This window comes from Anolis carolinensis, unplaced genomic scaffold, assembly GCF_035594765.1.
Source record: "Anolis carolinensis isolate JA03-04 unplaced genomic scaffold, rAnoCar3.1.pri scaffold_7, whole genome shotgun sequence".
Classification (NCBI taxonomy): Eukaryota; Metazoa; Chordata; class Lepidosauria; order Squamata; family Dactyloidae; genus Anolis; species Anolis carolinensis.
The window spans coordinates 1,591,386-1,615,492 of record NW_026943818.1 but is presented as its reverse complement, the minus strand read 5'-3'; the positions used below and the strand labels follow the sequence as shown (position 1 = coordinate 1,615,492).

The following is a 24,107-nucleotide window of genomic DNA, read 5'->3' as shown; positions in this document are numbered from 1 at the left end:
GGTGGAATTTCTTCCAGATGTGGCTAACCTTTATTCTTTTACAATTTCCCCACATTACTTTGCTTGTCAAGTTTGTGTAATTGCTTGAAAAAGAAGGGAAATGTCTTTGCTTTGTGTCTCTGATTAACTAACTGCTTTTCTGCCCAGAAACCTCAGAGCGGTGGGGATTTCAAAATGCGGCATCTCTGTGGGCTTTCTCAGACCGAGGTCTTGGTGGGTGGAGATAATGCTGGGAAGGCATTAACTGAGGATCGATCCCTAGGGAACAGCCTCCTCTCCACATTTTGGCTTTTCGGTGTGAATCCAAGTGGCTTTTGTTGCTGGTGGTGCACAACATTGTGGTTCCTTTTTAGCAAGATATGTGGATGCTCTTCTTATGACATAATGAGTCATGGCTAATATCCCCATTCCATGGCATCATTTCACCTGCTTGCTGTTCTTGTTGGACATGTAGTCTTTGACCCCCCACCCTTCTATTAGTTTATTAGTTCTTGTCATTTCTTTTTAATGGCTAATGTTTACGTTTTTATAATTGTGCATGTCTTTTGTCTATTGTTGTGTTTTATATTGCTGTTGTTTTTATTCGGGCTTGGCCCCATGTAAGCCGCCCTGAGTCCCCTTTGGGGAGATAGAGGCGGGGTATAAAAATAAAGTTATTATTATTATTCTAAGAAAACTGCCTCTCCATTGTGTCCATTTTGCAAAACCAGACATTATTTACAGTATTATTTACAGTATTTATATTCCGCCCTTCTCACCCCGAAGGGGACTCAGGGTGGATTACAATGAACACATATATGGCAAACATTCAATGCCAACAGACAAACAACATACAGTATAGACAGACACAGAAGCATTTAGCATTTTTCCAGCTTCACGACATAGGCTTCTCCTGGTTTGGTTTGGTTTGGTTTTGGAAGAGGAAGATTTTTGGCTTGTTTGGCTTCCAGAAGGGCCCCATAGCGGAAAATGGGGGCCGGGCCCTCCTGCAGTTGTCCAACCCTCCTTAAAGGAAATCATGGTGTTAACTACGAAAAGAGTGAGGCTCATATGGCAGATTGGTAATCATCCCATTGAACAAGTTATGTTTTTTCAATATCTGGGCATTATTTGCAGGCAAGGAGCACATGGGGCACGCACATTAAAAACACCATACTAAATGCTCAGAGGAACATTAAAGCAATCTCACTAGGTTCTTCTTTGGGGAAGGAAAGCAAGAGAATCCCCTTTTGTGTGGCTTCAGTGCCAGTCAAACATCAATCCTTTTGGTTGCCAGAGGTTTTGAGTCTCGCTTTCTGGTTGCCTTTCTGCTGCAGAGGCTCCTTGATTCTATGTCCCATGTTCTCAGGGTGGGCAGGGAAGGTAGTCCAGCAATGGCTTTTTAAACATGCTCGTTGGATGGGAGCTGTCTCCGTTGGCAGTATCCAGTTAATATGTCTCTTTTTTTTGTTTTTCAGGGTTTTGCCGAGAATCTTCATCCGAAAACGAGCCACCTTCTGGTAAGTGTCAAAAGTGCTCTTTTCCCAACCTCCTACCCCTTTCTTCAGTCCCAGTTTTCTCCATTACAAGGGAGACTCTTTGTATTTTGCCTATATGAGTAATGTGATCTGCCCTGAGTCCCCTTCAGGGTGAGAAGGGCGGAATATAAATGCTGTAAATAAATTAATAAATATTACCAGGACTACTGGGGACACCTCGGTCATTGATTATATACATAAAAGCCATTATATAAAGCAAACACCTGCTGGAATAGGAAGGTTCTCACCTGACAATGAAAGCACAGCGGGGAGAGAGCCCAATCTCACTGCAGAGGCCCTGTTTCATACTCCCACCACATAGTGCAGTGGGAATAACAGAAGTGCCTCCTCTGAAGAACGTGGAGCTTGGGAAGCTATGACTGCCAGGTGGGGTGGTCTGCATAATTTTCCATCCCATGGTAAGATACATGTGGCCGAGGAAGGCGTGGTTCGGTCTTTGTGGGGGGGCAGGCGGAAGAGTCACCCCCAGTTAGCGGAAAGCCTTCAAAGTCAACGGCCTCTGCCACAGGTTCAGGCTAAGTTCATTTCTGTGGGGAAGGCCCTGGCTTCTTGTGCGCCCCCCGTGCCCCCCTTCCACTAGCATGAGCCCGGACAAGGGCAGTCGAGGGGTCAGGAGAAGTTCAGGCCAGGGCAACCTTTTCCTCCCTGCCGCCTTCCCCAAGAGCCCCGATCCTCCAGCGCCGGCCAGGACTTCTCTCCTCCGCCCGTGTTTACTATACAGTTGTAAAACTCGAAAGAACCAAGGGGCCAGGCGTGACCCAAGGGGAGCTGGAGCCGGAGCCCCGGAGAAGAATGGCTGGCATTGTTCCTTAAAACAGGAGAAATAATTGATTTATGTTATGGTGCCCAATTAGGCTGTAAAGCTGGACACTTTTTAAAGCTACCCCGTGGCTTTGCTGCAGCAGCCGAGAGGAGGCACCCCAATAAAGGTCATCAGCTCCGCAGAGCTGAATTATTAATTCCTTTCATGCCACGTAGGCCTTGTAAACAGCACAGAATGCAAGGCAACAATTGCCGCTGTTCACTTATTGGCCAGAGGAGAGGGCAAAGGGCACCAAGCTGGACTAGCAACAGCTGGTCTTCAGAGTCAAGAAGACTTTTGTTCTCTGGTCCTCTCTTTTTTTTTTTTTGAACTGGGGGCTAGTTTCCCTAAATTCGTGCCCAATCTAGGCCTTTCTCTCCCAGTGCGCCAGAGGTCTTGGAGTCGGAGAGAGAACTAGCATTTAGGAGAGAGTGTGTTCAGACCTGTGGGTTCCCAGATGTTTTGGCCTTCAACTCATAGAAATCCTAACAACTGGTAAACTGCCTGGGATTTCAGGGAGTTGTAGGTCAAAACACCTGGGGACCCACAGGCTGAGGACCACTGGTTTAGGCCCTGCGGAAAGCAGGGACTTCTGTGCCCAGCCACGTTCACTTTGGTGCTGTGGGCTTTAATTTTGGGAGGAATTTGAGGGGGAAGAACGAGGCTCTCCTGTCCCTTGAAGGTGGATCTGCACCTGCTGAGAGGGGGAAACATGAACATGTTTTTAAAAAGCCATTTGTTCAAGAGTCGAGCATCAATTCTTCCTCGTGGTGTCTGTGAAATCGCACATATGAGTTTACCTTGCGTATTTGCAATGCAGTTCGGAACTGTCTAGAACTAATCGAGCCACTTTTCAGAATCTGGATATGCTACTCTTTTCCAAATTTTGGTTTAATTAATTTCCCAACACGGGAAAGCAGCATTTCTAAGGCTCTGCCTCCCTTCTCTTCCCAGTTACAGATGTCGAACAGATGAACTCCCCTTCTTCCGTGCTCCCCTTGAACACAGGCAGTAAGTACCACTTTTTCTTCTTAAATGGCAAGGTCTGTGCTTTGTTTTCTCCTTGGAAGTTAGGCACAGCTTCTTCAGGAGGGCTGCTGGGAAAGAAAAGGGAAATCCCTGTCCTCCAGAGGTTTGGCTGCCTCCCTTCCCCGTTGTTAATCGGTTCCTGAATGACTGCATTGAATGTCGCAGGGACTGCTCCGATCCCCATCTAGTGGTGACAGGCTTGTTTAGGTCATGTGTGGAGGGCAGACGTCCGCTAGATGGCAGCCAGCCACGCAACACACTCAGCATTAAGGGATTGCTCTGATTCTTACCGCTTTGTCTGTCTGCCTGGACAGCTTTGGGGATTTCCCTCAGCCCCTGGTGTTGTTAATGACAAGATGTGTGTGCAATTAGCTTTGAAATGAGACTCTGGCTTTTACGAGGGCTATCCAGAAAGTAGATTACGTTTTGGAATTCAAAATGAACAAAGTATAGGAGAAAACATTTACCATATGCAATTGAAAGCCAGACCCAAATACCACTTCTCAACATCTAGGCACTTCTCATAGCGATAAAAAGAGTTTGGAAAGTCCTTCCCCACCAAACTTTGCCGCTTGGCTTGCGTCCTCAACCAGGTGGGCATCCCTTCCCGCAGCTCCGCATGTGCATGCACTCAACTTTCCCCCACACTCGTCCTGGATCACTCTTATTTATTTATTTACAGTATTTATATTCCGCCCTTCTCACCCCGAAGGGGACTCGGGGTGGATCACATTGCACACATATAATGCAAACATTCAATGCTATAACATAGAACAGAGACAGAGACGCAGGCACGGGTTGGCCTCGAACTCATGATCTCTTGGTCAGAGTGATTTGTTGCAGCTGGCTGCTATCCAGCCTGCACCACAGCCCGCTTGGCTTGCGTCCTCAATAATAATGATGATGATAATAATAATAATAATAATAATAATAATAATAATAATAATAATAAGTAGTTTATTTATATCCCGCCTCCATCTCCCCCAAAGGGGACTCAGGGCGGCTTACAGCAAAATCAGGTACAAAACAATGATAAAATAAAATATGAAACATCAAAGAGCAATAATAAAAACCAATAATAATATATACACAGCAGCCGAAAAAACACAACGTGGTATTAAAACATCGAATTAAAAACAATGAGATTGCAATAGCGGATAAGCAAGGTGCACATTATGAATTACAAATTTTAAATAGATAAACGGCAATAGATTCATTTAAGATCACATTGGGTCCTCAACCAGGCGGGCGTCCCTCCCGCAGCTGCGCATGTGCATGTGCTCAACTTTCCCTTTTTCTAAGGTTTTGCAAGAAGCACATCTTTCCTGCCCCAAAAAAAGGTTGCCATAACCTTCCTTGCAAAACAGAAGAGCGATCCAGGACGAGTGTGGGGGAAAGTTGAGCGCATGCACATGCGCAGCTGCGGGAAGGGACACCTGCCTGGTTGAGGACGCAAGCTAAGCGGCAAAGTTTGGTGGGGAAGGACTTTCCAAACTCTTTTATCGCTATGAGAAGTGCCTAGATTTCAATGGGGACTATGTTGAGAAGTGGTATTTGGATCTGGCTTTCAACTGCATAGGGTAAATGTTTTCTCCTATGCTTTGTTCATTTTTGATTCCAAAACGTAATCTACTTTCTGGATAGCCCTCTACATTCACTCCTTATCCCTCACCAAAACAAAGTAGCTACACCCAGCACTCTTTGGAAGGGCTGGAACGCAACTCTCAGATGTGGTGGTCCTTGGAGAAGAAGCCTCTCTTCTACAGACTCTTCACCGTATGCTCCATCCTCTACGTCTTTGTCGTTATCTGGTCTGCAGTTTGCATTCATTGGTCAGAGAGCTGACTGAACCTAAAACCCACCGACAGCAATGAATGTTGATTGCAGCCGTTATCTGAGTGCTTTGTGGGCTGTATGTTCCTCTCAAGGCAAGGCAAGGAATACTCAGAGGTGGTTCTGTCAGTTTCTTCCTCTGAGATAGCTCATGGCATCTGGTATTTGATCCTGCTTGGCTTCCAAGATCAGGCAATACATGATTCCCTTTACGGTATGAAGGGTCCCAAAGAGATGTCATTCTTCGCTACGTTTCTTCATGAAGGAAGCAACACGTAATTTTAGGATTTTTCTTCCAGCTTCAAAAGAAATCTTTGGAAACTATTTGCAGCCTGGAAGCCATTTTTGCAAAAAAAAAAAAAAATGACACATGTTTGTTTTGTGCAGAAGACAGCTTTTCCAAGGGTCCCTACCACTCCTGATGCTGTGGGCAAAAAAAGTCATTTTCCCTTTAAAATAAGGAAAATGTGTTTCATTCACCTGTGTCCAAGCAGGAAAATACCTGTCCTAAGAACAAAGTTTTGTTTTCTGACAAGCTTCTTTTGCTAGCATTGTGGCCGATTTGCTGAGGCACCTGGGCTTGCGTGGGCCCATCCTGGTGGATTCAGGAGTGTGTATCTGCATGCACATACTCGTGTAGGCCTGATGCATAGAAGTTGTTACGTTCAGTGTGAAATATGTGAGGACACTCCATCATCTCTCTCATGCCAAAGTTGCATATTTGCTATTCTTGTCGAGTGAGCCGGGATGGGTCGAGAATGTGTTGAAGGTATCAATATAGTGGAAATATGCTGGTTTGGTTGTTGGCTGGGACACAGGCATCGTAACCCACTTAACCAACCTTTCCAGACGTGGCAGCTTGACAGTTGTCCCACGTGTCAGTGATAAACCTCAAGGTACAGTCAACGGTCGATGGTTTGCTCTCGATTCCAAACTCACCGACAGCGTTGAATGTTCACTGAAGCTATCCTGTGGCCATTTGCCTGGCCGGAGCTCTTTGTGTTATTCAGGTCCCTGCCAGCCAGAAACACACACACAACCTAAACATTATGGATTTTCCAAGTTCATTCTTGGCAATTGCATACAACACTCTTCCTTCCTTTCTACTCTTGTACGGAGGCAAATTATTGCTTTCTCGGGAGTAGACCATTGTGATGTCTTTTCATAAAAGGTATTACTTGCTAGATTTTGTCTTGACTATCAATCATCTTGAGATTTGCCGATAGAAAGGTATTTGTTATCACTTTGGCAGTAGGAAGAGTGGCATGTTAGAAACCTGTGCGTGTTGCTATAATTTCAGGTTAGACCCTCCCTCGAATAGTATCCTGTATAGTCTCCTGTATCAATTTAATGATATAATAATATATAATAATATTATACTATACTAATATTATAATAATACTGTATATACATGTAATATTAATAATAATATTATGATGTAATACAATGTAATAATAATTATAATTCACTACTATAATTGTATATTTATATTACATAAATATATATACACACACACACACACACACACACACATATTTAGTGTGTTTATATATAAATATATATATACAATATAATTTACAATAATATGTAGTAATTATAACATATTGTATATACATATAATATTCATAATATTATATTGTAATATGATATAATACTAATAATACAATATAATAATATTAATTATATATCATATTTTACATGTAATATTACTAATAATATTACAATATGTTGATACAGTACAATATAGTAATTTGTTACCAGTATTGTACTATACTAATATAATATTGTATGTAAATTTAATTTGTAAGCCGCTCTGAGTCCCCTTCGGGGTGAGAAGGGCGGCATATAAATGTAGCAAATAAATAAATAAAATACATGCAATATTACTAATAATATTGCAATATAGTTGTATAATATAATATATTGTCTGTATATATACTTGTAAATCGCCCTGAGTCCCCTTCGGGGTGAGAAGGGCCGGATATAAATATAGCTAATAATAATAATAATAATAATAATAATAATAAGGACCCCCACCCACCAATGTGCCACGGGCCCTCTGCTTCTCTCCCTCTGTTTTGGGACAGGCTAGAAAAAGAATAGGCAAAAGAGAACTACAGTAGAGTCTCACTTATCCAAGCTTCACTTATCCAAGGTTCTGGATTATCCAAGGCATTTTTTGTAGTCAATGTTTTCAATATATTGTGATATTTTGGTGCAAAATTCATGAATACAGTAATTACAACATAACATAACTGCGTATTGAACTACTTTTTCTTTCAAATTTGTTGTAAAGCATAATGTTTTGGTGCTTAATTTGTAAAATGATAACCTAATTTGATGTTTAATAGGCTTTTCCTTAATCCCTCCTTATTATCCAAGATATTGGAGCCTCTGGTGGCCTAGGGGATAAAAGCCTTGTGACTTAAAGGTTGGGTTGCTGACCTGAAGACTGCCAGGTTCCAATCCCACCCGGGGAGAGCGCGGATGAGCTCCCTCTATCAGCTCCAGCTCCATGCGGGGACATGAGAGAAGCCTCCCACAAGGATGGTAAAACATCAAAACATCCGGGCAATGTCCCCTGGGCAACATCCTTGCAGATGGCCAATTCTCTCACTCCAGAAACAACTCCGGTTGCTCCTGACACAAAAAAAAAAATCCAAGATATTCGCTTATCCAAGGTTCTGCCGGCCCGTTTAGCTTGGATAAGTAAAACTCTGCTATAGTTAGAGACAGGGAGAATGTGGGATGAATACCTCTGTGTTCTGGCAAGCCAATGGCATTGACCTGAGAGTCCAGTCTACTATAACTGATCATTGTAAGTTGCCACCATATGAAGGAAAACAACTTACTTGAAGGTAGGAGGGATGTGGTTGCTTGTTTCCAGAAGCAAACTTAGGTGAAGATCACCAGTGACAGCTTGTTGTTCGGAACGCAAGTGTGGCACGATGTGATTAGTTGAAAAAATGTAAGTTTTTGGCAGAGATTCCCAGAGTGGAAAGCTGCTAATGGTTGCCACGTAAAGTTAGGCAGAGCATCTCTGTTGTTCCAGAGAAGCAACTGCTTCCGCCTTCAGAAATCTTGTATGTCCATGGCACACCCGTCTTTCAGGAACTTCCCAGGAGAATGATCAAGGCACGTCTTTGAAATCCTCTTGGCTCTTTTGCAGTTGTGAAGCAAAGCAGAGCCCAGCTAAGCCCCCGCACTGTACAACCAGTCACCGGTTTGGGTCTTCTTTCTTCTTCTCTTGAGTTGCCATTGAGATCTTGAAGTTCATTCCTCTGTGTTGTCCAAACACCTCAAGAGTCACGGCACCAAACACTCCTGCTTCTGCCTGATCTCATTCGCGTCAACTGCCTTGCTGTCCAGCTCCTTTGCCTTTTCCTACAAACATAAACAAAGAGAAGGACCAGTCGCAGCATCACCTCTTAAATTTCACAACCTTCTTCTGCTGTTATAATTAAACTGGGTGTAAACGGGGTGCTTATTGGCATCTTACTGGCCATGGTGCCAACTAACCAGCTACAGTAGAGTCTCATCCAACATCCGCTTATCTAACGTTATGGATTATCCAATGCAGTTTGCCTCCCACCCCGATCCACAGCTCTTTCTCTCGGCAGCAAGGACTGAACTTTTATGGATTTAATGTGTTGTCGAAGGCTTTCATGGCCGGGATCACAGGGTTGTTGTATGTCTTTCGGGCTGTGTGGCCATGTTCCAGAAGTATTCTCTCCTGACGTTTCGCCCTAGATGCCTGCCATAGATGTGGGCGAAACGTCAAGAGATAATACTTCTGGAACATGGCCACACAGCCCGAAAGACATACAACAACCCTTTTATGGATTTAATTTCTGACAATGCTGCTACTGTAAGTTCATTTTATGCAATTCTATCTTTATTTGGAGTCAATTTGTTAGTAGCCAATGTTTTTGTAGTCAAAGTTTTCAATAGATTGTGATGTTTTGGTGCTAAATTTATAAATACAGTAATTACAACATAACATTACTGCATATTGAACTACTTTTTCTGTCAAATTTGTTGTATAACGATGTTTTGGTGCTGAATTTGTAAAATCATAATGTAATTTGATGTTTAATAGACTTTTCCTTAATCCCTTCTTATTATCCAACATTTTTGCTTATCCAACGTTCTGCCGGCCCGTTTATGTTGGATAAGTGAGACTCTACAGTATTTCCCACTTTAGCTGATTCAGCTCATGGACCCAGGGCCAAAGTGACTGACAAAGTGAAAGGAAAATGGGATTTCCATTAACATCCTTCAAGATGCTACTGATAGGTCTTCCTTTCCTATGTAGCCAATGCTGCTGAATGCTATGGAGCTGTCTTGATCGCCCTGCTTTAAGAAAGACCCTGTTGTACATTTTCAGTCATCCCAATGGAACACATTCTGCAGATATCTAGGTCAGAGTGACAGATGACCCCTGCGTGGTCCAGGCGTTTTCTGGGGCTGTCTAATCTGCTTGGCAACTCCTAGCCAGGCATCATCCTAATTGACCTTGATATTCAGTGAACAGAAAGGGAAGTGGAATCTGTACCATCTCTAACAGAACCTACAGCCGCCATAAGGATGTTGTTGCTATTATGATGGACGGTAATGATACAGTAGAGCAGGGGTCCCCAAACTAAGGCCCGGGGGCCGGATGCGGCCCTCCAAGGTCATTTACCTGGCCCCCGCCCTCAGTTTTATAATATAATATTTTATATCAGTTTTAATAATATATTGTATATACATATAATATTGATAATAATCTTATGTTATACAATATAATACTAATAGTAATACCATATAATAATATTTATATGTTATATATTACATATTATATAATAGTATAGTGGTATAGTTCAATATAGTAATACCCTGTTTCCCCTAAAATAAGACATCCCCAGAAAATAAGACCTAGTAGAGGTTTTGCTGAATTGCTAAATATAAGGCCTCCCCTGAAAGTAAGACCTAACAGAGTTTTTGTTTGGAAGCATGCCCGCCAAACAGAAAATCAGAGCATGCAGGATCAGTAAATGTACATACCATAGAGTGTTGTACATGGAAATATTGGTAGTAACAAGAAATTCTTGATAGGATTCACAGTTTGTTTGGTTGTGCTGGTTTGTGATGACAACTACTGTACAGTATATAATAAATGTTCATTTTTTTGGTTCAACAATAAATGTGAATTCTTCTTCATGGAAAAATAAGACATCCCCTGAAAATAAGACCTAGTGCATCTTTGGGAGCAAAAATTAATATAAGACACTGTCTTATTTTCGGGGAAACACGGTATATAATGCTAATATTGTGTTATGCTAATAATATAATATATTGTATGTACATACAGCTGCTCTGAGTCCCCTTCGGGGTGAGAAGGGTGGGATATAAATGTAGCAAATAAAGGCAGCAAATAAATAAATAATTTTAGACTTAGGGTCAGCCAAAGTCTGAAATGACTTGAAGTCACACAACAACAACAATCCTAATTAACTTGACTATCTCATTGGCCAGTAGCAGGCCCACACTTTCCATTGAAATCCTAATAGGTTTATGTTGGTTAAAATTGTTTTCATTTTTAAATATTGTATTGTTCTTTAGTTGTTGTTGTTGTTGCACTACAAATAAGACATGTGCAGTATGCATAGGAATTTGTTTGTTTGTATTTTTTTTCAAATGATAATTTGGCCCCTCAACACTCTGAAAGATTGTGGACCAGCCCTCTGCTTAAAAAGTTTGGGGACCCCTGCAGTAGAGTGTCACCTGGGATTCTCAGACTAAGATTTCTGCCTTGCCGTATCACCTGGAACCGTAATCCAATACCAACATTCTCATTTCTGATTTCAGTGCTCTGATTCCTGCCCAGGAAAGGGTTACAAGTGGCGCCTGCGAATGTTGGAGCCGTGCCAGCCATTCTCCTTTCTGCGGCAGCTGACACGTCCCATCCTAAGTTGTAAAAGCACACTCACATACATACGCAAAAAACCCCGATGGTTAAAAAGTATTTGGGGAATTCGGTTGGTGAGCTGCTGCAAAGGAAATGGCTGCCGAAGTGCTTTTGTTGGCCTGTTAGGAAAGCGCTTGCGATCCTCAATGAGGCATGCTGGCCTTGGCAGGGCGCATGGCCTGGGCAAGCGGGAGGTGCTTGGCACTGCTCTGGGCTGCTTCTGTTTTCTACCTGGTATTTTCTATTTATTTCCTCTTGCCTTGAGGGTCAGGCACGTGCCATGGGTATAATACAATGTTTAATGATATTTAATACATTGTTATTATTCCATTTAGTGGACACTTGTTAGTTTACGTGCCATGGGATGCCAGATTGCTGCCCTGCACTGGTGCCCATTTATAAAGGCTAATATTAAGTAAATGGGTTCCTGGTTATGCACCAAAGTAATAGATACAGTAGAGTCTCACTTATCCAACACTCGGTTATCCAACGTTCTGGATTATCCAACATATTTTTATAGTCAATGTTTTCAATATATCATGATATTTTGGTGCTAAATTCGTAAATACAGTAATTACTACATAGCATTACTGCGTATTGAACTACTTTTTCTGCCAGATTTGTTGTATAACATGATGTTTTGGTGCTTAATTTGTAAAACCATAACTTAATTTGATGCTTAATAGGCTTCTCCTTAATCTCTCCTTATTATCCAACATATTTGCTTATCCAACATTCTGCTGGCCCGTTTATGTTGGATAAGTGAGACTCTACTGTACCCACAAATGTAGTAATTGCCTTAGTAATGTTCAGTCAACAGGTATAACGTAAAAACTCATATAGAATAAAATACAATATGTTCAGAATTCACAATTGTAATAAACATAATCCATACATCAAAAATGACTGTAGCTCAACAATATATGTTCTATATATAATTGTTCACTTATTCAATCAGTTCATTGTGCTGAAGAGCAAGTAGGTCACAGTAGATCATGACCGGTTTCGACTAGGTCTTCTTCAAGTGAATTAATCTGGGAAAATTATAATGAATTAACAAAAACATATAACGTATCCACATAAATGTCATTATAAATTTGACATAGAGACTTACAATAGTACATTCATATGTATTCATTATGTTCCTCTTTCTAGTTGTGTTTTTATGTCTTCTTCTCTTTTTTTCTAGAGTGGGTTTAAATAAAAAGAACAAATAGTGGCTATAACATAATTTAAGGTTTTTAAGTTTCAATTAAGATCATATAATAATAATAATAATAATAATAATAATAATAATAATAATAAAAAATTTATTCTTATATCCCGCCCCATCTCCCTGAGGGGACTCGGGGCGGCTCACAACAATAATAAAAACAGTGACAAATTACACATTGTAAAATCAAACATGAAAAGCAGTCATACAATCAATACATACATCACATGTTAAAAACAAGGAGATAAAACAGTTCTAGGCCAAAATAGAGGGCTTCTGTAGCTTTGTATCTTATTTATATACTCACAGTGTTGATACTCTGCTGGCTCTTGGTTGATTCTTATAGCGAGTATAAACTGTTATTTGGTAACCTCACAATATAATGGGAAGTTTTGTCATCAGAGAAGAAGACATTGTGAATTCTGAACATATTGTATTTTATTCTATATGAGTTTTTACGTTATACCTGTTGACTGAACATTACTAAAGCAATTACTACATTTGTGGGTATCTATTACTTTGGTGCATTTCTAGAGGCTGCCCGTTCCTACCTCAGTCTTTGGTGATGCTTCTGTGCTAACTCCCCTCCAGACCAAATATAGCATAGCAGAAATTCTGAAGGACCTCATAATCTTGACTGACACTAGACAAGGACAATCATTCGCTGATGATTGTCTTTAGCTGGCTGCTCTCTCCTTTCGGGATGTGCCTTTGTGAGGTTTGCCAACACTGTTGAAGATGCTCTGGCTCAGTTAGTATGAGGAGCAGCTGCTTATGGGTGATAGGCTGTGCCTCTGCCTTCCGTTTTGCCTTTTCTCTCTCAGGTCCCACGTAGCTGCCAGCCACGAGGGAGAGAGAGAGAGAGAGAGAGAGAGAGAGAGAGAGAGAGGCTCCGTGTGGAACGGGTGCCAGCCGAGCTGGGCCTCCCGGCATCGCATGGCGTGGGATAATCCTTCCTGGGCACAGCCTCCCTGAGCAGAACAATAGCGGCCCATTTTCTATTTTGGGGGTGGCTGTGTGGACTTGCTTTTGCCGTCTTCTGGCAGCTGCTGGAAAGCAAATCACTTTGCTTTTTGGTTGCTCATCCCGACTGGCTCAAAAGCAAACAGTCTGGATGTTCTCTCGAGTGGTCGAGGTGAGCAGGCATTGCTGCTTGATGCTCTGGCCAAGCTATCTGTGACACTTGAGACATGCATCATTTTGCGACACAGACATTCAGTTGTGCTAGTCAACTGGAAGTTAAACCAAACCCTTGGAAGAGCTAGAGCAGTGGTTCCCAAACTTATTTTGCCTGCCACCCTCTTTCCAGAAAAAATATTAATCAGTGCTCCCTGGAAAGGGGGGCGTGGCTTAGAGGGGTGGGCGTGGCTTCTGCTCAAGTGGGCGGGGCTGCGCCTCTTCCCTAGTCCAAGATGCAGGGCTGAGAGGGGGAGGGGGAGGTGGGCGGGGCCACAAATGGGCAGCCAGGACTGGGATGGGCAGAGTTATGAGCTCTGAGGCAGGGCTGAGCTTCTATCCCTGTCCTGCGGTGCCTGCCAGGACACAAGGGGTGGGGCTAGAAGAGGGGGCGGGGCCTCTTCCCAAGTGTCTGATAGGACTGAACTTCTATACCCCATCCCGTGTTCTAACAAACGCCTCAGGGCAGGTATACAGAGGCTCAGCCATGTCTTGGGCTCTTTGGAAGAGGCCCCGCCCCCACCCCAGCCCCGCCCTAAAAGCCCTCTCAGAAGTATAGAGGCTCAGCCCTGTCTCGGGCTCTTGGAAGGAGGCCCCGCCTCATTCCCTAGCTCCACCCTCTGTGTCTCAACAAGAGCCTCAGGAGAGGTATAGAGGCTCAGCCCTGTCTCGGGCTCTTGGGAAGAGGCCCCACCCCTAGCCCCGCCCTTTAGTCCTAAAAGGCCTCTCAGGAGACATATAGAGGCTCAGCCCTGTCTCGGGCTCTTGGGAAGAGGCCCCGCCCCCACCCCTAGCCCCGCCCTTTAGTCCTAAAAGGCCTCTCAGGAGACATATAGAGGCTCAGCCCTGTCTCGGGGTCTTGGGAAGAGGCCCCGCCCCCACCCCTAGCCCCGCCCTTTAGTCCTAAAAGGCCTCTCAGGAGACATATAGAGGCTCAGCCCTGTCTCGGGCTCTTGGGAAGAGGCCCCGCCCCCACCCCTAGCCCCGCCCTTTAGTCCTAAAAGGCCTCTCAGGAGACATATAGAGGCTCAGCCCTGTCTCGGGCTCTTGGGAAGAGGCCCCGCCCCCACCCCTAGCCCCGCCCTTTAGTCCTAAAAGGCCTCTCAGGAGACATATAGAGGCTCAGCCCTGTCTCGGGCTCTTGGGAAGAAGCCACGCCCCTACCCCCAGCCCCGCCCTTTAGTCCTAAAAGGCCTCTCAGGAGACATATAGAGGCTCAGCCCTGTCTCGGGCTCTTGGGAAGAGGCCCCGCCCCCACCCCTAGCCCCGCCCTTTAGTCCTAAAAGGCCTCTCAGGAGACATATAGAGGCTCAGCCCTGTCTCGTGCTCTTGGGAAGAGGCCCCGCCCCGCCCTTTAGTCCTAAAAGGAGTCCCAGAGGCAGCAACAGGCAGGCTGGCTGGAGATGTTTCTGGCCTCTTCTGCAGCAGAACAGCAGGCTTCTCAGCCCATTTGAGCATGAGTAGCAGCAAAAATGAGATAAGAATATATGACCTACTGACAGACCCCACATGAACATGGAAAGCGCCTTAAATGTATATTTAAATGTATAATTATGTATATTTTAATGGATATTCTTAATTTTATTGTAATTTTTAATCTTGATGGAGTTTTAAATTTGACGACAACTGTTTTTAATGTGTATGTTTATATTGTAAGCCGCCCTGAGTCCCCTGATGGGTGAGAAGGGCGGGGTAGAAGTGATGTAATAAATAAATAAATAAATAAATAAAATAAATAAAAGGTCTTTCAGGAGACATATAGAGGCTCAGCCCTATCTCTGGCTCTTGGGAAGAAGCCACGCCCACTCCTCTAGCTCCGCCCCTGTGTCCTAATAGGTGCCATCACCGCCCCCCTGGATCACCGCAGCGCCCACTAGGGGGCAGTAGCGCCCACTTTGGGAATCACTGAGCTAGAGACATAAGCGTAGGCTGTAATAACAAAACGTATGGGGAAATAAGCAAGTGTGGTAGGCTTAATTCTACTTTTATAAACCACGTGAAAAGAAATTAAAGATGACCACAAGATGGGTATGGAGATACATGTAGCGGAAGCCACCACAATCTAGTTGGAGATAAAGCATGGTTGTAAATATAATAAAATACACGCCACTTGCTTGGCAGCTGTGTTGAGATCACGCAGAGCGTGAAAGTACACAGAGAAAATAAATTGGACGCCTGGTTTGGTTCAAATGCGCCGCCAAACTCATGACCGACGGCACAGCCTCTCCACTTTCCTCATTATGATTCGTAAGAGAGTCACCACAAGCAGTTCTGTGAGCAGTGGGAAGGCCATATGTTTGGATAGGATGAAATTGCACTGGGACTTGGTCCAGAGCAGAGCTTGAAAGAATTAGCCGCTGGTTATGTCAGAGGGAGGTTGAGGATAGGATGAAGTTACAATTCAAATGGAATGGGAAGTTCTTAATACAGTAGAGTCTCACTTATCCAACATTAAACGGGCCGGGAGAATGTTGGATAAGCGAATATATTGGATAATTAGGAGGTATTAAGGAAAAGCCTATTAAACATCAAATTAAGTTATGATTTTACAAATTAAGCACCAAAACATCGTGTTAGACAACAAATTTGACAGAAAAAGAAGTTCAATACACAGTAATGCTAGGTAGTAATTACTGTGTTTACGAATTTAGCACCAAAATATCATGATGTATTGAGAAAACTGACTACAAAAATGTGTTGGATAAGCGAGTGTTGGATAAGTGAGACTCTACTGTATCTCAGGCCAAGGCTTGGCTTTCGCTGCATGTGGGAGGTGCATCTCCAGGCTAGATTTATTGTCCATGAACCCCAAGAAAAACAAGGAAACACAAAAATTGGAACTATGAACTTCCAGCCTTGGATTTTTCATAGAAATGTGCCTCTGAACATTTTATCTTGTACTAGCTGTGCGAACCTTGTTCCACGTGGAGATGAGTGGCTGCAACACGCCAATACAAGGCCTGATCCTTCTGGGTTTCAATCCACGACGGAGTGGGTGGAGAGTATGTATGTTCCCGAAGCGGTAATTTCCTGTTTGTCTTTTGCAAACCCCTCTTGTGCGGATCACGCTGGCCTCTGCTTTGTGGTCCGCAGCTTGTACTGGAGGGCTAACAAATCTCTATTGTCCGGCAGGTCGAATACTGGCGGAGGCGAAAAGAATCGCTGTCTGGTTTCTATTCAAATCCAGGTGGCTGGGAGATACGAATACGGTCGTTCTCGCCTGTAACTCGGAAGCAGCATCCCGACCAATGTTTTCTTTCTCTTGCCCGTCCCAGTGCTCATCTCTCCTCTCCTTCCACAGGCCACGTCTTGCTCTTTCGTGCAAACTTGTGTTTTGATTTGTGGGTTCGTGCATCTAGAAGCATCCCGATAAATTGGAGGCAGGATGTCGGGTGGAAAAAGAAGCAGCTGGAGATAGGATCCTGGAGGAGAGCATAGATTTGTGCTTGGAAAATGTGCAAGGCATCTGTGGCGATGGGGTGCGGTGAGGCAAATGACTTCATGAGTACTTGATCGGGCCTGAGGCTGTTAGGAATGGTGGGAGTTGGAGTCCAAAACGCCTGGAGGAAAGGCCCAAGTCGGCCTAGGTGTCAAAGGCATGACTTCATGAGTACTTGGTCGGGCCTGAGGCTGTTAGGAATGGTGGGAGTTGGAGTCCAAAACGCCTGGAGGAAAGGCCCAAGTCGGCCTAGGTGTCAAAGGCATGACTTCATGAGTTCTTGGTCGGGCCTGAGGCTGTTAGGAATGGTGGGAGTTGGAGTCCAAAACGCCTGGAGGAAAGGCCCAAGTCGGCCTAGGTGTCAAAGGCATGACTTCATGAGTACTTGGTCGGGCCTGAGGCTGTTAGGAATGGTGGGAGTTGGAGTCCAAAACGCCTGGAGGAAAGGCCCAAGTCGGCCTAGGTGTCAAAGGCATGACTTCATGAGTTCTTGGTCGGGCCTGAGGCTGTTAGGAATGGTGGGAGTTGGAGTCCAAAACGCCTGGAGGAAAGGCCCAAGTCGGCCTAGGTGTCAAAGGCATGACTTCATGAGTACTTGGTCGGGCCTGAGGCTGTTAGGAATGGTGGGAGTTGGAGTCCAAAACGCCTGGAGGAAAGGCCCAAGTCAGCCTAGGTGTCAAAGGCATGACTTCATGAGTACTTGGTCGGGCCTGAGGCTGTTAGGAATGGTGGGAGTTGGAGTCCAAAACGCCTGGAGGAAAGGCCCAAGTCGGCCTAGGTGTCAAAGGCATGACTTCATGAGTTCTTGGTCGGGCCTGAGGCTGTTAGGAATGGTGGGAGTTGGAGTCCAAAACGCCTGGAGGGAGAACCCAAGTTGGCCCACGTGTCAAAGGGAGTTGTGATATCATAACCTAATTTGATGTTTAATAGGCTTTTCCTTATTCCCTCCTTATTATCCAAGATATTCGCTTATCCAACGTTCTGTCGGCCCGTTTACGTTGGATAAGCGAGACTCTACTGTATCATGATATTTCGGTGCTAAATTCGTAAATACAGTAATTACTACATAGTATTACTGCGTATTGAACTACTTTTTCTGTCAAATTTGTTGTATAATATGATGTTCTGGTGCTTAATTTGTAAAATCATAACCTAACTTGATGTTTAATAGGCTTTTCCTTAATCCCTCCTTATTATCCAACATATTCGCTTGTCCAACGTTCTGTCGGCCCGTTTATGTTGGATAAGCGAGACTCTACTGTGTAAGACACTGTCTTATTTTAGGGGAAACGTACGCAGGCATTTGAAGAATAAGTGTGTTGGCTTTGACGCGGTCTGAATTACAGCTCTTGTATAAGGTCTGGTGGATGAATGGCATAAGCACTTTGCATTGTTTTAAACTTGTATATTGTATTTTATGACTATTTTATGCCTGTTTTAACTGTTTTAATCGTTTTAGTTTATTGTATATCAGTGTAACGGCATCAATTGCCACTTGTAAGCCGCCCTGAGTCCCCTCGGGTGAGAAGGGCGGGGTATAAATAATTGAAAATAATTTTCCTGCTTCTTAGCAGGGGGTTGGACTGGATGGCCCATGAGGTCTCTTCCAACTCTACTATTCTATGATTCTATGGTTCTATGAAATAAATAATAGCAAGCGGCTTGGCGAGGCGGTGTGCCTTGCCTTTGCCCTGTTCTGGCCACAGACACGCCACGCCAAGCCACGGCCTCCCCAAGGCACTGCTTGTGGCCTATCCTTTTCAAAGCTTTTCCCGCCGGCCTCGGCTCTTTCCCAGGTAAGGCCAACCAGAGGACCTTTTATGCTTAAAACAAACCTCAGACGGATTTGTGTCCATACGTACAGTGGATGACGAGAGTGAGACAAAAGCTATTGATGTTTTACTGGTATTGATTGTTTTATAGTCGTGTTACTGATATTGATTGTTTTATCGGGCTAGGCCCCATGTAAGCCGCCCCGAGTCCCTTCGGGGAGATGGGGCGGGGTATAAAAATAAAGTTGTTGTTGTTATTATTATTATTATTATTATATTGTTATGTCTGGGCATGGCCCCATGTAAGCCGCCCCGAGTCCCTTCGGGGAGATGGGGCGGGGTATAAAAATAAAGTTGTTGTTGTTATTATTATTATTATTATTATTATTATATTGTTATGTCTGGGCATGGCCCCATGTAAGCCGCCCCGAGTCCCTTCGGGGAGATGGGGCGGGGTATAAAAATAAAGTTGTTGTTATTATTATTATTATTATATTGTTATGTCTGGGCATGGCCCCATGTAAGCCGCCCCAAGTCCCTTCGGGGAGATGGGGCGGGGTATAAAAATAAAGTTGTTGTTATTATTATTATTATTATTATTATTATTATTATTATTATATTGTTATGTCTGGGCATGGCCCCATGTAAGCCGCCCCGAGTCCCTTCGGGGAGATGGGGCGGGGTATAAAAATAAAGTTGTTATTATTATTATTATTATTATTATATTGTTATGTCTGGGCATGGCCCCATGTAAGCCGCCCCGAGTCCCTTCGGGGAGATGGGGCAGGGTATAAAAATAAAGTTGTTGTTATTATTATTATTATTATTATTATTATTATTATTATTATATTGTTATGTCTGGGCATGGCCCCATGTAAGCCGCCCCAAGTCCCTTCGGGGAGATGGGGCGGGGTATAAAAATAAAGTTATTATTATTATTATTATTATTATTATTATTATTATTATTATTAAAAACAGCCGTGACTGGGAGAGAGGTGGGGGGAAGGGGGGGGGGGAGACCGCTTGGGGCACTTTGGCGCCCCTTAGCCCCCCGGTCCCTTCTCGTCATCCCAAAATGTGTCTATGTGTGTAAAGTGGGGGCTCCCAGGGTGCTGCTGGGGGTCTCGCATTCCTTCAGAGAGCACAAAGCGGGACCGCTGGGGGAAAATGGCTGGTCACGGCTGCACGCATGAGCACCCCGCCCCGTGCCCCCCCCCCCCGTCCGCCCCTCCCCCTCCCTCCCCCCCTCCCCGCGCAGCATCTGGCTGACCTGTCTGGTCCAGGGCTGGCCTCCAGAGCGACCTGTGCTGTCTGGAGAAGGCTCCTGCCTTTGTCCGTGTCTGGCTCAGTTCCTCCTCGCCTCTCTCTCGCTCGCCTCCGGGCTACGCCGGGGATTCGGTTACATCCAACCCGAGGATTTATTTCCGCTGCTCAAAACTTCAAATGGTGTAGAATTCTTTCCTCCCAATCTTGGGGGAAAAAAGTCCCCTTTCCAAAGAATTAAAATGAAGCCGTTTTCACCGAGGCTGGAGAATTTGTCCGATCTCGCCTGCCTTTTGGACTCCCTCCAGCTGCGCGATGTGTAGAAAAAGCTTCTGTTGTGAGAACAAAGGAGCACGTGCAGAAATGAGTCCAGAAGAAAATGTACTGGTGGTGTTTCCATGCGCAGAGCAGGCGCCTGCCGCGCTCTAAGCCAGTCCCGTTCACGTTGAGGCTCGGGAAAGGATTAAAATTCTTACCTAGCAATAGAAAAAGGTCTCCAAAACCGTCGTCCAGTTGCTTTCTTTTTGGTGGGAAGGCAGGGAGAACGTGCGTGCATTATTCTGTCCCTCCAAAGTTGCATCTGGTGCAGACGGAGAGGAGACGGCAACCACAACCAGGGTGGAAGCAGCCGCCGCGATTCTTCCTGCGGCACGGCGTGGGATCGAAAGGTACGGAAATAGCACCCGAGGAGATTTCGGTGTGGCGAAGGCACCCGTAAGCGTGTCTCCTGCTCGCTTGCAAGGCAGGCAGGCAGGCTAGACAGGCAATTGAACCCCTCCAGATTTCCTCCCAGCCCTGTCTGCTCCACTTGAATTGAACTATATATGACCCAGATGATGGACAGAAGCAAATCCCGTCATGTGCGAGGCTGGGATGCAGCCCATTTGCTGAGCGGAGGCCCGTGCGAGGGATCGCCTCCTGATTGGGCCACAGCCCCAGTGCTGAAATGTGAAGCCCCGGAGCATTCAAAGGCTGCCTTTCAGGCCGGGTGCACTGTTTGGGTGTCTCTGCAACTTCTTCAGCCCGGCCCTCTGTTTTCGTTGCGAGCTGAGCAGAGGCACCTGTCTTGGGCAGAGCCTTTTCTAACATTCTTCATGGAGGCATTCCTGGCGTGAAGTGAATGGCGAGGATTTAGGGTATTTTTCCCCCTCTGGCTGCACCAGTACAGGGGCTGCTCCAGTGTTTGAAGTGGATTCACCAAACAAAACATCAGCAAACCAAGTCCAACGTGACCAAAGTCAGATGTACTGTATATACTCGAGTATAAGCCTAGTTTTTCAGCCCTTTTTTTAAGACTGAAAAGCCCCCCTCGGCTTATACTCGGGTGAGGGTCTTGGTTGGCTTATATTTGGGTCAGCTTATATATGGTACACTAGCTGTGCCCAGCCATGCATTGCTGTAGCGAAGTATGGTGGTATGGGAAATAAAGTATTGAGGAATACTCGGGTGAGGGTCCTGGTTGGCTTATATTTGGGTCAGCTTATAGAAGAGAATATATGGTACACTAGCTGTGCCCAGCCACGCATTGCTATGGTGAAGTATGGTGGTATGGGAAATAAAGTATTGAGGAATACTCGGGTGGCTTATATTTGGGTCAGCTTATACAAGAGAATATATGGTACACTAGCTGTGCCCGGCCACGCATTGCTGTGGCGAAGTATGGTGGTATGGGAAATAAAGTATTGAGAAATTAGCGGTAGTTAAGGTAAAGAAGGTTTTACCTTACATTAAGTCCATTATAAATGGGTTATATAGCTGTGTGGAAGGGCCTTGAGTCTACATGGCCATATAATCCAGTTCAAATCAGACAATCTGTATTTTATAAGCAGTGTGGAAGAGGCCTAAGTGAGACCTAACTCTGCCTGTCCCCTGGGCTGAGTGGGTTGCTAGGAGACCAAGTGGGCGGAGCTTAGCCTTCTAACTGGCAGCAATTGGATAAAAACAATTATTCCTCTCCCTCTAATTAGGACTTTATTTTTCTTTTCTTTTTGTTGTATGAACGTAGAGGCATGGATGAGGGGTTGTGCTGCCAAGTGTAGTGTTTCTGGGATGTGTAGTTTTGTTGTTTTGTCCTAGGCCGAAATTTCATTACCCTTTTATATATATATAGATTTATTATTTTTCTCTATTATTATTGTATTACATTTATTTATTTTTTTGCTATTATTGTTGCTACTACAGTAGAGTCTCACTTATCCAAGCCTCGCTTATCCAAGCCTCTGGATTATCCAAGCCATTTTTGTAGTCAATGTTTTCAATATATCATGATATTTTGGTGCTAAATTCGTAAATACAGTAATTACTACATAGCATTACTGCGTATTGAACTACTTTTTCTGTCAAATTTGTTGTCTAACATGATGTTTTGGGGCTTAATTTGTAAAATCATAACCTAATTTGATGTTTAATAGGCTTTTCCTTAATCCCTCCTTATTATCCAAGATATTCGCTTATTCAAGCTTCTGCCGGCCCGTTTAGCTTGGATAAGTGAGACTCTACTGTATTACATTTATTATTTTTCACTATTATTGTTGGTACTATTACATTTATTTTACTCTATTATTATTATTATTATTATTATTATTATTATTATTATTATATTTATTATTTTACTCTATTACTGCATGCAATAAATAGAGTAAAATACTCTACTACTGCCAACCTAGCAGTTCGAAAACATGCAAAATGTGAGTAGATCAATAGGTGCTGCTCCAGAGGGAAGGTAACAGTGCTCCATGCAGTCATGCCAGTGGCCACATGACCTTGGAGGTGTTTATGGACAATGCCGGCTCTTCGGCTTAGAAATAGAGATGAGCACCAACCCCCAGAGTCGGTCATGACTGGACTTAACGTCAAGGGAAACCTTTACCTTTACTTATTACTACATGTATTATTTTCCTGTATTTATTATTATTACATGTATTATTTTACTCTATTATTATTAAAAGGATACATAAGCACATTTACATTGAAGAAGATGAGAAGAATGATTTGATCAGAGTCGGGCAGTCTTATCTTAAATTTGAGCTTGATGTAAATACTCAAAAACACTTAACCTACTGATGCCTCAATTCATTTTATTGGTATCTGTTTTTATTTCTGAAATTTCCCACCCTCGGCTTATACTGGAGTCAATGTTTTCCCAGTTTTTTTGTGGTAAAATTAGGCTTATATTCGGGTCGGCTTATACTCAAGTATATACGGTTCTTAGGTGCCATCAAGATGGATTTAATTTATTGCAAATCCAACTTCAAGTCATCATGCCCTCAACTGCCCTGCTCAAGTCATGCAGACTTATGGTTGAGTCCATCCAGCTGAAATGTAGTTTTTCTACTACCTTCAGCTTTGCCAGACCTTATTGTCTCTTTCTAGCGAGCGTTGTCTTCTCATAATACGGTCAAAGTACGACATCTTGGCTCCTAGGGAGAGTTCAGGCTTGGTTTGCCATAGGATCTAACTGGAGATTATATCGGGGATAAGATAGCAGGGGAAATATCCAAACATAGTATATTTTGTTGCTAAAGCACAGGAAATATTCAAGTGTCTGATATTTTGTTGCTAAAGTATAGGAAATATCCAGGCATAGGCTATTTTGTTGCCAAAACGTAGAAAATACCTGAGCATAGGATATCTTGTTGCTAAAGTATAAGCAATATCCAGGAGTAGGATGTTTTGTTGTTAAAGAGTCTTTTCAAGTGCACTTTAGGTGATAATAGTGGGGTTTCCCAACAATATGTTCTGTTGTTGCAAGGATTTTGCCAGCAAAAATATATTCGTTGGAATGTTTTAAGTTTTTGTCAAATATGTTGTGTCGTTGTTTCGGGCTTGTCCCTGTTGTGAGCCGCCCCGAGTCCTTTTGGGGAGATGGGGCGGGATATAAAAATAAAGTTTATTATCATTATTTTATTATGACACAGCAAACAAGATAGATATGCTGGATTTCATATCACAAAATCACAAGTCAAACACTTCCCAAGTGTCTAGGACTGTGTGATGTATTTTCGGATGATGCGTGCAGATCCCAGTAGGGTGGCCTTTTGCAGTTGGCAGATCGTGATTTTGTCAATGTCTATTGTTTCCAAATGCCGACTG

At 43.8% G+C, this 24,107-nt stretch overlaps 1 protein-coding gene, 1 long non-coding RNA gene and 2 other non-coding genes across 5 annotated transcripts in view; 1 reads left to right on the top strand and 3 right to left on the bottom strand.

Annotated features, from left to right (window-relative positions):
- The window catches only part of nr6a1 (nuclear receptor subfamily 6 group A member 1), a 106,718-nt gene that overhangs the window by 22,208 nt on the left and 60,403 nt on the right, over positions 1-24,107 (top strand). For both annotated transcript variants that reach the window (XM_062960741.1, XM_062960739.1), the window contains exons 2-3: positions 1,458-1,499; positions 3,295-3,351. In XM_062960741.1, coding sequence (XP_062816811.1) covers positions 1,458-1,499; positions 3,295-3,351 — 99 coding nt within the window. The remainder of the gene's footprint in view (positions 1-1,457; positions 1,500-3,294; positions 3,352-24,107) is intronic.
- On the bottom strand, positions 643-20,895 carry LOC134293365 (uncharacterized). Its single transcript, XR_010000332.1, has 3 exons — positions 20,023-20,895; positions 12,267-12,337; positions 643-8,586 (listed from the first exon to the last, which is right to left on the bottom strand). It is a non-coding gene; the product is annotated as an uncharacterized LOC134293365 (long non-coding RNA).
- Positions 5,177-5,263, bottom strand: mir181b-1 (microRNA mir-181b-1). The gene has a single exon (NR_129887.1). It is a non-coding gene; the product is annotated as a microRNA mir-181b-1 (primary transcript).
- Positions 6,080-6,173, bottom strand: mir181a-2 (microRNA mir-181a-2). Its single transcript, NR_129885.1, has one exon. It is a non-coding gene; the product is annotated as a microRNA mir-181a-2 (primary transcript).